At 43.0% G+C, this 13319-nt stretch overlaps 1 protein-coding gene across 4 annotated transcripts in view; it reads right to left on the minus strand.

Moving 5' to 3' along the window:
• Window positions 1–13319, minus strand: part of Fam120b (family with sequence similarity 120 member B) — a 60226-nt gene that overhangs the window by 24298 nt on the left and 22609 nt on the right. For 3 of the 4 annotated variants that reach the window (XM_029471055.2, XM_021186472.3, XM_021186471.3), the window contains exons 2-4: window positions 7675–9056; window positions 4866–5046; window positions 3144–3245 (exon numbers count right to left, since the gene is read on the minus strand). In XM_029471055.2, the coding sequence (XP_029326915.1) occupies window positions 3144–3245; window positions 4866–5046; window positions 7675–9039 (1648 nt within the window). In that variant the 5' untranslated portion in view covers window positions 9040–9056. Of the gene's footprint in view, window positions 1–3143; window positions 3246–4865; window positions 5047–6406; window positions 7562–7674; window positions 9057–13319 lie in introns of those variants that run through there. The other variant, XM_029471056.2, reaches the window with a different exon arrangement.

Here is a 13319-nt window from a genome sequence, read left to right on the forward strand (position 1 = left end):
ACAAGTTCTTATATGTGAATAACACGAGATGGGCAAACATGAAGATGAGAAACCAGCCTCTCCGTACTCCTCATAAGCAAATTAACAGAAACAAGCAAATTAAAGGTCAGAGATTTGTAGTTATCTTTAAGGGTTTTCTCCTTATTTATTTCTAAGGTGAAAAAAAAACCAATAAAACAAACAAAAATCCCTCCAAACAAATATAGAACTGTCCGTCTTATGTCCACAGAGGATAAGAAATGTGAAGCCTGGTTAAAGAAAGGCAGTAAAGAGCACCCCATACCCACATGCAAGTGAGTCTTAGCTGAGTACATTTCAACCATCTACTTCTCATAATTAAACAGTCTTCATATCTAAGTGCCCAGATTGCACTAGAACACTGACTTCCATCTATGCACAGCTAAGCTGTCTAGTTTTATGCTTGCTTGGTACCCTGTTTCTGTCTAGTGCATTCGAAACAGTCACAATGGATATAAAAGGTGTAGGTGCAACCCTGGTCTTGTAATACACATTTGTGACATTTATTTGACAGCTTCCCTTTGTTTTTATACATGGTCCACACCAATTTGTCGAGGGATCTGCAGAGACAGATAACCTCCCACGTGCTTGCCCGTGTTTGGGACACAGAAATCTCTCCTGACCTACTCAGGACAGGAGGAACTGAAACAAGAAAGTGGGAGCAAAAGGGTTAAAAACAGAACCTTTCCCAGCACTTGGGAGGCAGAGGCAGGCGAATTTCTGAGTTCACGGCCAGCTTGGTCTACAGAGTGAGTTCCAGGACAGCCAGGGCTATACAGAGAAACTCTGTCTCGAAAAACCAAAAACCAAAACCAAAACCAAAAAACAGAGCCTTTTCCACAAAATGTATGGCTTTACCTTCCTTTGCTCTATGGTGGGCTTCTCAGACTAAGCCCATGATAAGTCAGATGTCCCAGGTAGCCAAAAAGCACTGTTTACTTACTAAGTGCTAAACGACACTAACAGTTGTTCCAGAGACAACTAGCTATGTCAGTGTCTTCAATCAGCTTCCCTAAGCTTCTGGAATAAAGACTTACTTCTGATTCAAAAACAACACCGAGAAGAAACTGCCAGCATTTCAGGTTGTCTAGTTCTGGAGACAGGCATGGCTATTCTCAGACTCAACACCCAGGATTCGAAGACCATAAATGAGGTGGGGAGAAGCTGGAGAGGCAGCTCGTGGGGGAGAAGCTGGAGAGGCAGCTCGTGGAGGAACCTTACAGTCCTTAAGCTGGAGAACAAAACTAAATCCCTTTCTGTGTTGCCAGAAAGCCACCTTTCTCAAGGTATTGCCACGTGAATGCTGTGCACACACATGCGAGCACATAGAGACACAAGGGCCAAGAGGGGAAGACTGTCAGTGAGCTCTATGGAAGCAGCAGACCCACGCCTTCGCCCACTTGGGCCGCTTTAACAAAATACCACACACTGGGCTGGTTATAGCAGCAAAGCAGTTTCTCAACACTCAAGCTGGAAGCCGTAGAGCAAAGCACTGAGGGCCTGTTTCCTGGTGCAGACAGTGTGTCCCCATGGAGGAAAGAACAAGGAAACTGCCTGGGGTGTCTTTTTATAAAGGCACAATCCCACTTAACCACCCACCATTTCCCAAAGGCCCCTGCCTGTCTTGAACCATCGTGTTCCTGGCTCTGCTTCCAGGACCTGAGTTTGGAGGACACATTAGAACACAGTGAGCTGGGATGCGATTCCTTTCCTGTCTCCTTGTTGGCCAACATTTAATTCCTCCTCCTTCCTTCCTTCCTTTGGTTTGCTCCCTCCTTTTGGAACCCCCTCTTGATATTATTTTCCCGTTTGAGACCGTGTCTCATTATGCAGCCCACGCTGGCCTTAGACTGGGGTACTGACTGAGCTCACAGGCATGCCCATCACCTCCAACTCTCCTTCCTAAGTTTTAAGGGATCTCTTTTTTACTTTTTCCCCTGCAGTCCTCTATTTCCCTGTACTTTGCTAAAAACACCTGATTTCTTTTTTTATTTCGGGAAAGCAAAAAGGGAAAGGCCTTCAGAGAACTATAGAGATGACCCCTCAAAGTATAGTCTCGGGGGGCCCCCTGAAAAGTGAAGCACCATGAGGCAGCCAGTGAATGCTACCTTTGAAGAAAAGGAAAACTGACATCTGACATGGAGACAAGACGCTCCAGGCTACGACACAGCATCTTTAAGTTTTTCCTGATGACGACAGGTAAGGATGGCTGAAAGGTTCTGTCTAATTCACATGCTCTGTGAGGAGAACGCCTTCAAAGGCATACCTCAGGTAGCCACCTCCCCCAACCTGAGGCCCAACTGCCTAAGTTCCCAACAATATTGTCAAATTATGACTCTATCAATGGCCTAAGCCATCGATTAGGCCAGAGCCTTAATGGCTACCCGAGCAGGAGGGCATGAGCCCTCCAGAATCCCCCACCCCCACCCCAAAGCCAGAGGCAACGGCATGCATCTGCAACCCCAGGGCTGGGGACATGGAGACTGGGCAGTCTCTATAGCTCACTGGTCAGCAGGTCTAGTCAAATCAGTGAGTTCCAAGTTCAGTGAGAGACTCTGTCTTTAAAAAATAGAGTGGACACGGACTTAGGGAGACCCTCAGTGTTGTTAAGGATGTTAAGGTGATCCTCTGCATCCCTGCCTATGGAGGCTTTCAGGGCACAGGAATTAAAAGGAACATCAGCCAACGTGTGTGGTGGCTTGAAGATGCTTGGCCTGTGGAAAGTGGCACTATCAGGAGGCCTGGTTGAAGAAAGTATGTCACTGTGAGGGTGGGCTTTCATGTCACCTATGTCCCTATGCTCAAGCTCTACCCAGTCTGGAAAAGGGCCTTCTCCTGGCTGCCTTCAGAGGCAGTCTCCTGCTGTTGCCTTTGGATCAAGATGTAGAACTCTTGTCTCCTCCATGTCTCCCTGGATGCTGCCATACTTCCTGCCGTGATGATAATGGACTGAACCTCTGAAAGTATAAGCCAGCCACAACTGAAGGGGCTGCCTTGGTCATGGTTTCTCGTCACAGCAATGAAACTCTAACTAAAACAACGTGTAACTCTGCAAACAGAAAGTCATATAATGTATTCTTTCTTGAGCTGACATTCTAAAATGGATAGCGTAAAGCTCTACATACCTTGAATGGTCATCTGCAGAGGCCTAACTAGGTCTGGGTGCTTCAGGGAGTTACCGGGGTACACAAACCACTCCTTGACCACTGGGCCAGTGCTGGCTCCATCTGTGTGAAGACAATGGGTCAGTAAGTACAGGTGGAACACAAAGTCCTTGCACACCATTGGCCTTGTGACTTTCCTCTAACTCCAAGGATGAACACAACCATGCCAACAGCAGCTGCAGCATTTTCCAGGCCACACTGCTTTGTGAAAAGGGGTAAACAACAAAAACAGAAAACCCAGGGTCAGCTGAAATTTTACAGTAATTACTCACCAAACGCATAGAACAACTTTCATTTTTAAAAGAATAATGTAAGTTTTATAAGTGGCTTCAAATACTGAGTTCAAGACCAGAAGGAATGAGCTGGAGAGATGAGTTGGTGGTTAAAAGGACTTATTCTTACAGAGGACCTGGGTTCAATTCCCAGCACTCAAATGGCCACTCTCAAACACCCAAAGCTCCATTTTCAGGGGAACCTGACACCCTCTTCTGACCTCCACAGGCACTAGGTACACACGTGCACAAAGATATACATGCAAGCAAAACATTCATATATAAAATTAAAACACGTTTTTTTTAAGACCAGGAAGGACTGTCATAACCTGGCAGCAGTTCTTACTAAATGTTTTCACCACCATGGCAAGGGAGAGAAGGCAGCAAAGGGGGAAGACGGGGTGATCACACAGATGTGTTCACACTGGGCCTGGGAACAGGCGTTCACAGCACCTTTCCCGAGGAACAGCCCAAGGCTGTCTGTATCTAAACGAGCAACCTCAGTTTGGGGATGGACCCTCCTCAGGGACCTCCCTCCCAGCACTGCAGTTACACTGTGAAAACTCTTTCCTATTTAGCCTGCACTTGTTTTTCCTAGGACTATTTAAATATATAAGTCTGTTTATATTTCCGGTTTCTTGTACATATTTCCAGACGATGTTTGGCCTCTTTACGCAGGCAGGGAGAAGAGACACTGATTTCAACCACCTGGGAAGGGGCTGGCATTGGGCAGGAGTAAAGAGCAGTGTTAATTCTAAACCATTATTTCTGGGATGCTCCAATCTGATAGTAATCCAGGTTTGTTCATTTGGAGGACCAGGGCATCCCCTAGCTTGCTTGTTGAGGCAGGGTCTCTCTCTGTGGTGCTGGCTGTCCTGGCACTTGCTATGCAGACTGAGCTGGCCTCAAACTCGCAGAGATGGTAATGTTTCATGGCATTAATTTTTTTAAAAAAATTTATTTTATGTATATGTATATGGGCACACTGTAGCTGAACTGATGGTTGTGAGCCTTCATGTGGTTGTTGGGAATTGAATTTTAGGACCTCTGCTCACTCCTGTCAACCCATCTCCACCCCCAACTGCCGCTCACTCTGGCCCAAAGATTTATTTATTATTATATATAAGTACACTGTAGCTGTCTTCAGACTCGCCAGAAGAGGACATCAGATCTCATTACGGATGGTTGTGAGCCACCATGTGGTTGCTGGGATTTGAACTCAGGACCTTCGGAAAAGCAGTCTGTGCCATCTCACCAGCCTAGCATTAACCTTTCATGGTGTTCTCAAGTAGATTTGACAGACAAACAGAACCGGTTTTTTGCTTGTCCTGAGAGAAAGCACTCTCCTTCATGTCTCAGAATCCAGTTCCAGAGAGAACCATTGCTGAATCAGACCAACTGGCCTCCTCACCTTTCCAGTCCCCGAGTAGGAGTGCGTAGACGCGCTGCCGGACTGGGCGGTAGATAAAAGCTTGGCTCGGGAGCGCTTGGTCCAGCTCATCCTCTAGGGTGTTGCTGCACTCTATCTCCCCACTGCTCATAATGTTGTACACTAGGTAGCTTTCTGAGTGGACGTGATGCATCCTGGCAACCTGTTCAAGGATTCAAATGCAACACATTTCTCCTTGGAAAAAAAAAACCAAACTCCTGAGTTTTACAGAGAAACGGTCAACACCACTTATCAGTTTAAAATACGCAGACAGGGGACTGTGTAGTTCAAACACATGACATCAAGTGGCATTTATGTTTTGTTTTGGGGCTAACAAGTTCAAAACTTCACTTCATATTACTCTTCTCCTGGGTCCTCCAATCTAGCAATTCTATATTTACCTGTGCAGTACCTTATTATTCTGTCTGCTGGAGGGCTCAGCTCTCCCAACAGGCATACGCTCACCGAGTTCCTTAGATTAGGGCTGTTACAAAGGGCTCCTAACTGAGCTTCCAACTCCACGGCTTTCTAACATCCCACTTCATTACCCTCTTGGGCTCACCTCAATCATGACTTACCTGCTCTACAAACCTACCCCTCCTTCCCAACTGCATCCGATAACTCTGCTCACGAGCCTCAACCTTTACTTCTACCGAGCGGACTGTTATTAGAAGCTGTATCATGTGCTCAATTTTTCTCCCTCCCTCCCTCCCTTTTTTCTTATGTTTCATTGCATCTGGCTTCAATTATTAGCAAAAGCCATGGTCCAGCATACGCATTTGTTCTCTTCATATCACACAGGAGGCCAGAAGACACAATTTATATTTGCTCACTAAATAAGCAGTTTAGATCAAAAGGTCTACAATGATCTTCATGTAGGGTCTTTTTTTTTTTTCCTTGAAAAGAACAAATCTCATTATTGTGGGAATAAAGGTTATGCTCTGTCTACAGTATTACTCCAGAATTTTAAATCTAAACTGTCTACCAAAAGGCATTTAAAATGTCATGCTAGGATGACTTAGGTGATCAAATCTTTGGACCTAATTTATATGCACCTATGTAGATCTAATTATACAGACTCATCATTGAGATCTGAGACTTAATGACCATATTGTTGCTTTCTTTATAACACACACTTTATTTAAAAAGCCGCCAGATCACAGAGAGGTTTGAACGAGCTGGTACACAGAAAGCACTTAAAATGTCTGACTCCCTACACTATCAATGAACAGCAATGGTTGACTCAAGCCTAGTCAGTTACCTGTTCTTCTTACTAGACACATGACATAATGCCTGCGCAGCTGCTAGAGTTTCTTTAAACCAAAGCAAACCTACAACCAGGTTGTTTTTGAGATTATGGTATAATTAAAATGTTTCTCTCTTCCCTCTTTCAAAAGCCTCCCATACAACCCTCCCAACTCTTTCAAGTATAAGGCCTGTTCTTTCATTAACTGCCACTGTGTGCGTATAGATTTGCATATACGTGCATACTCCTAAATATTGCCTGTTGAGTCCATACTTACATGTATGTTTTCAGGGAGACCATTTGGCACTGAGCAACCAATTGGTGTGCCTTTCCCTTGAAAATGAGAAGCCAGCCTGAATGTTGGTGGTGCACACTTTTAATCTCAGCACTTGGGAGGCAGAGGCAGGCAGATCTCTGTGAGTTCAAGGTTAGTTAGTCTGGTCTATGGAGTAAGTTCCAGGACAGCCAGAGCTACATAGAGAGGCCCTGTCTCAAAAAAAAAAAAAAAAAAAAAAAAACAAAGAAAAGAAAATGAGAAACACTTTTAATGCAATCTCCAATATAAATGTTCATGGATTTCACAGTGATATTATTTAACAGCAAAAAATTACTTCTAATTTTTAAAAAAAAATTATTTATTTCATGTGCACAGGTGGGAGGGTGTCAGATTCTCCCCTGGAACTGGAGTTACAGAGACTTGTGAGCTGCTACAGGTGGTGGGAATTGAACTGGGGTCCTCTGGAAGAGTAGTCAGTGCTTTTAACCACTGAACCATCTTTCCAGCCCCACTTCTAATTTTTAATTCCCTCTTTCACTTCTGACTTTTTTGTTGTTTGGTTTTGTTTTCTGGCCACTCCTGTGGATATCTACCTTATCTGTATGACCAAGATAACAGGACTGTGGATCTGGCTCAAGGGTTTAGCATATGCTTAGCGTGAGTGCAGCCATGATGGCAGAGCTAGGCATGACTACAAAAGTACCTATTTCACAGGGCTGTTGTAAGAGTCGACTGAGAAAATGATAAAGCCCGTGTCTAGTGTGAAACTGCGCTCTTTGATACTTACATAATGTTAACTTACAGTTAGCCCAAGCTCCTAGCATTTACAGCTTTTAGAGTGTAGCTGCACCATATTGTTTCCAGGTTTTTCTCTCCTTGATCCCTAGGCTCCTGCCTGGATAGTTTACCTATATGCCTCACAGTGACACAAATTTTAATCACTGCATCTGTAGGGTTCCTACAACCCCACATTTGACTTATTCAAAGCAAATGTTGTCCTCCTAAGGGCCTGACTCCATGGGGGAAGCCTTCTCTTTACACCTTAACCCTCAACAGTCCCTCCTTAGAATCCTACAGCTCTTTCCCATCCTATTCACAAGACAGTATCAGATGTACTTATGAAATGGTTTCATAAATCTCCCTAACTAGACTCAAGAGGTTTCTCGTCTGTATCCTCCTACAGTCCTCTTCTCACGATCAAACCCGTTAGTAGGTACGCTTTCAATCACAACATTGTGGATGGAGGTGGGGGAGGCACAGTCACTTGCCTTTAAGATCTCAGACTCGGAAACCATGGTTACTTGCTTTATTTCAGGTTCCATATCCATGACATCTTCTTGTTTAAATTCAGGGTGTGTACACATGAGTGCTTCTAGGTTAAATTCAGTGTCTATTCCTGAAGGTAATTTTTGCTTGCTCTCTGGGTTTGTATATAGGGAAACTTCTGGCTTGGATTCGGAGTCTGTGCACATGGGAACTTCTTGTTTGGGTTCGAGATCTGTGCACATGGAAGCTTCCTGGTTGGGCTCAGGATCCATACACATGGGAACTTCTTGCATGGACTCGGGATTAGTACACACAGGAACTTCTTGCTTGAATTCAGGATCTATACACATAGGGACTTCTTGCTTGGATTCGGGATTTAAACTCACCATTTGCTTGTCTGTTATCATGCCTTTGGGTTTTTGAACTAACCATGGAGATTTCTGCCCTGGCAAAAGATATGAGGTTACTCCTTTATAAAAAAGAGCTTTGTTTGGCCCCAAGGGTAGCATCTCTTCTATCTTCTTCTCACCTTGATACAAATGAAGAACTTTGGCGATATAGTCTGAGACAGCTAAGATAACATTTCCTTTTTTGCCAGCATTCTCTTTCACAGAAGCATAGGATGACAAGCACTTGTACCGAAAGCTTTCAAACATGCCCTCTGGAGTGATGTCATTGCCAAGCAGACAGGCCAGCAGAGGAAGGTCTGCCACACGGAGGCCCAGGCTCTCACAGAGCTTCTCTCGGCAGAGCATGATGGTCTGGAGACTCTCTAGGCAGAGATCGCCAATCGAAAAGTAGGGGCAAGTGTCATAAATTAAGTAGTCAGTGTCTTCCCCAAGGATCCCCAGACAGTTGTGCTCGAGGCCATAAGAAGCCACCTCGTAGTCTGCCTCCTGTAATGAACAGAAAGTCTCCTGGCCCAGTGTCTTCAGGGCGAACCGTGTGAATATGGCCAGCCCGGAGGGAATGAAGAACATGTTTCTGCCTGGCTGGTCTCTTTTCGACTTGATGTAGTGAAAAATCTTGGATATCTCCCGGTTGTTTTTGAGTCTACGCTTTACCCACTCATCTCGCTTCCCTGGCTCCACCATGCCATCAAAGAAGAATATCAACTTGATGCCGGCAGAGGTGAAGGCTGCAACAAAATTTCTCAAAGCACAATAGTATTCTCTCCACTGGCCGCCGCAGACCCACGACTCTGCTGTGTACCAGTATCGGAGACAGCACATGGCGTCCACCACAATGGTAGGCGTACATCCAGGGTACTTGTTTCGGTGACGTTCTGCCAGCTCGTGGATATTGACTACGGTACATATGTGTGGGCACGTACTCCCCACAAACCCCTGCAAACCTCTTACACCCATAATTGGGTCCTATGAATCTGCAAAATAGAATAAAATAAATCCACGATTAGTAACTATGGCATTATTTCTAGACACTCATCAAAGCAAACACAGACAATATTTAATGTTCTAAAAAAATGTGTGTCACCAAGCTACCTGGTATACAGACTAGGGGTGTTTTCAACGGAAGACATTTACGAAGCATATATTGATTTCTACAGTGGGACTTTCACAGAGACAATATATGGGACAGTAGTCTTTTCAAATTTCACTTACTAGCCAAGGCATTTCTTAGTTAAACACAAAGAGGTAAAGTTTTTTATTTTATTTATTTCTTTGGGGGGAGGGAGAGGTAGGAGGTGGCATGCATACACGCTATGGTGCATGTGTGGAGGCCAGAGGATGAGTCATGTATGCAGTTCTCTCCTCTACCATGTGGGTCTCAGGAGCAGAACTCAAGCCACTAGGCCTGGCAGCGGCCATTGTCACCCACTAAGCCATCTCATCAGCCTGAGCTAAGTTTTTAAATGGGTAATTATCTCCTACCCAGGACTTAAGTAGAAGTTATTTTTAAAATCAAAACTATAGATCGAAGCATGGGTAACCTTCAAAATACTAACTTTTTGTTTGTTTGATAGAGTCTCACCATGTAACTCTGGTTCTAGACCAAGCTAGCCTTGAACTTACAGAACCCACCTGCCTCTTTCTAGTGAGTGGTGGGATTAAGGGACTATTCCATCACATCTGGCTTGACTTATTCTTGATAACTAAATGTAGCCAGACACCCTCCCTGCCCCCATGGAAATAAAGAGCATACTGACTTAATGCACATAAAATTCTAGTTCACTGAGAGCAAATCTGCAGTGATAAACATGGACTAGTGATTGTCATAAATAATAGTAATAATAATAGTATTAGTGATAATAATAAAAAGTTACTGCTTTGTAGAAAAGAGGCTGACATGATTTCCATTCAAATGGGAGCATTATTAAAGTTATAGCTGGGAAGGCAGCTGTAAGCAGCCATATGATGGAACAATGGATTAGGAAAGCTAGCTTCAGGTCCAAACAAGAGGTTCAATAATAGGAAGAGCATGACAGAGGTGACTGAAGCAAAGAACCAGATTGTTCAGTTCCCAGAATAGTAAGAGAACTATAGCCCCAAACCGTAGACGGCATGATGAGGTCTTACAGGAAGACAGAATTCTTTCTGATTACAAGAAACAAAGGAAGTTTCTGATTGCGATTTTGTGGCTCTGTGTGTATAAGTGTGTGTGTGTGTGTGGGGGGGTGTTAATTCCATACCATGTGACCAACCCTATTTGCCAGGAGTCATAGGCATGAAGGCACCGAATAAAAGTATAATTATTATTCAAGGTTTTCTTGAGATTTGGCATGAGAGGTGAGCTCCTTTCTATGAGACACAGCATGGGGTGGGTTTGTGGTCTAACAGTGGATACTCCTATGACCATGCTGATAGATATAGTTAACGTAAATGTTAAAACTTATCAAACTAGGTAAATGTGTCAAGCACACCCAATTAAGGTGTTAAAGAGAGACTGCATTAAAAATGTACTATACTAAATAGTTGCAACATTTGAGATAGTGACTCTATGAAAAACTGAAATATAGATACAAAATAATTCAAGAGTCAGAATTCTGAATGTGGGAAAGTATCACTGAAATTCTTTATTTAGTAAATTCTTATGTACTTACCTAAGTCTTAGTACATAAATAAAAATCACTCTTCAGGCAGACAATGTTCATCAATAGTAAAAAGAATTCCAAAAGAAACCTTGCATCTTAATGGTCTATTTTTCCTATTTTTTAAAAAATATGGCATCAACCCACTAAGTCCTTTGATAAAATAGTAACAACAACAAATCCTCAATATACAAAAAGCAACGCAAAATAATGCCTCTTGAAGACCTAGGACAGAGAGATTATCTCATCTTTAGAGTGTACTAACCAGTCAGGAGCATACAGACATGGACACACACACACACACACACACACACACACACCTGTGAAACAAACTTTCTGATGTATAGTAAAAGCTCTAAGCACCATCATACCAACAAAGAAGCTGTAAAAACTCCAGGCTTAATTAAAAAAAAAAGGCACTCTCACAGGACTATCGTTTTAATTTACTGGTTACTAATAGATACTAGCTCCTACTGGTAGAATTTGAAGTTGTCTTTAGCAATTTAGACATCAAAAGTCAGGAGGATGCAAATATAACACATTTTGTGTTAAAATTTAAACGAAGCCTTGCTTATATTATTATTAAATATGATAGACACATAAATTGTCTATCATCAAATTGTAATGACAATATTTGGGTTACTGTGGTACCGAGCCTGGTTACATGAATCAACTATCAGGGGATCGATTGATTGGATTCCTGGGTCTGGGTCCCACATTCAGGAAGTTGACACTTTCTGCTGCTACTCTTGTTTTACAGTGTAGTGTGAGACTCCAACATGCGGGCAAACATTCTGCCACATTCATCTCTTGAACAGGGTGGGTTTTGCCTTAATATGATACAACACAGAATGGATAAGGCAGACTTCATAAAGGGAACCTATGAAGACAAAGGCTAGACAGTACGGACAGATGCGAGCACACAGCTCGCAGAGGCTCTGTCGGTCTCTGCCTAGCTCTGGACTAAGCAGGACTCTCGCAGTTTACTGGGGATGGACAGACAAGTGTAAGTCTTTCCCACCCAGAGACTATATTTCTATTCAGTGAGGAAATGACACCTTTCCCCCAGCTCTTCACTGTGTGCTAGGATCCAAGAGACTCGTCCTAATAAGATACCAGTAATAGCCACACGGTTCATGCCAGTGATTACAGAAGCCTTCCCCATCACTCCCAACACATGTGTGGACAGACTGACAGGAGCTTCCATTCCTCCTCTGGCCTGGCACAGCACCAGTGTCTTCCACGTTTGAGCTGCTGCCCTCTGTTGTCATAAAGATGGGGGCTGGTGTCTTTTTTTTTTTTTTTTTTCTTGTCTGTTTCAAGTATTTTCTACTAAAGCTGCTAAGACAATGGGTTTCTTGATATATTCTTATTTTCCAGGAAGCCAGGCTCAGTATATTGCTTTGGCTTTATTCAAATGTTTCTGCTCTTCCCTTCCCCCCCATAATGGAAAGCCTGCTATTTTAACAGAGCAGGAACCAGTTCTTCCTAGCTTTTACCCTGTTAATTTCTCACACTGTGAACCACAAACTACCTCAGAAAAGTGGCATGCACACAACACATTTAGAAAAGGTGTGGGGACTTGTGACATTAGAAGATATCTGGTATCAAAAGGGTCTTCAATTGCTAGATATTCACAACACCCAATTCCTTCCTGGAAAGAAAAGGGAACCTCATAAGGCTCAGGAAGTTCCCCAAACTTATAACATTCATAAGGACCTGCCCCCAAATTACAAAAGCAGTAACTGCTCAGGAAAGAAGACTCTCCAAATAGCCTGGGGGGCCTGCGAGATTGTGAAGAGAGTTTCCTGGATGCAGTTTTCTTGAGTTCTTATTCATGCTAGAGTGGGCTTTCAGTCACCCACGTTCCTATAAAGAACTTCAATAAACATACTGGTTTGCTAAGCTAGACTTAGTTGGAATCTATTTTTTTGTTTTGTTTTGTTTTTTTGTTTTTTTGGTCTGTTGTCAGTGGTCTACCTGAGGTGAACAGGCATTTCTTTATACTTCCAGAGGCATCATCTATCACATAGCACACAATTAGTACATTCTAAATCAATCAATCAATCAATCAATTACCAAAAGACAGCTGTGGATATTAAGTTATTATTGTTTTTCTTTATTGTTAAAAGCATGTAATGAAGTTCTTTGTTCCCTAAAGGAGTTATTACAAGATGACTGAAAAAAAAAAAAACCAACATACAAATAAATTAGGAATTTTACAGCTAGACAACAGGCTAAGTCTTAATAGGCATATAAGAAGTAAATAGATGCTGAGACAAGGAAACTCTCCAAATAGCTCACTCCTACTCCTACAGCATAGTCGTCCTTGTAGGCTGCTCAAAATACAGCCTGAAAGCTCTGAGAATTCCAAACAGTAGGGTGGGCTTTTCTACCCTGAAATGTCTCCCATACGCTAGGATCAATGCTTATTTGGAAAAAAATAAATGAATAAAACCAGGGGCAGATGTATGTATTAAATGAGATCAAGAACCAATTCAGTTTATAGACTCCCATTATTGCCAGAGAGAGCGATGGAGAGAAATCACGCCTAACAATAAAATTAAAACTATTTATACTTGGTATTAAATTCTGTAG

This window comes from Mus caroli, unplaced genomic scaffold, assembly GCF_978045245.1.
Source record: "Mus caroli unplaced genomic scaffold, Mus_caroli_1 scaffold_18, whole genome shotgun sequence".
Classification (NCBI taxonomy): Eukaryota; Metazoa; Chordata; class Mammalia; order Rodentia; family Muridae; genus Mus; species Mus caroli.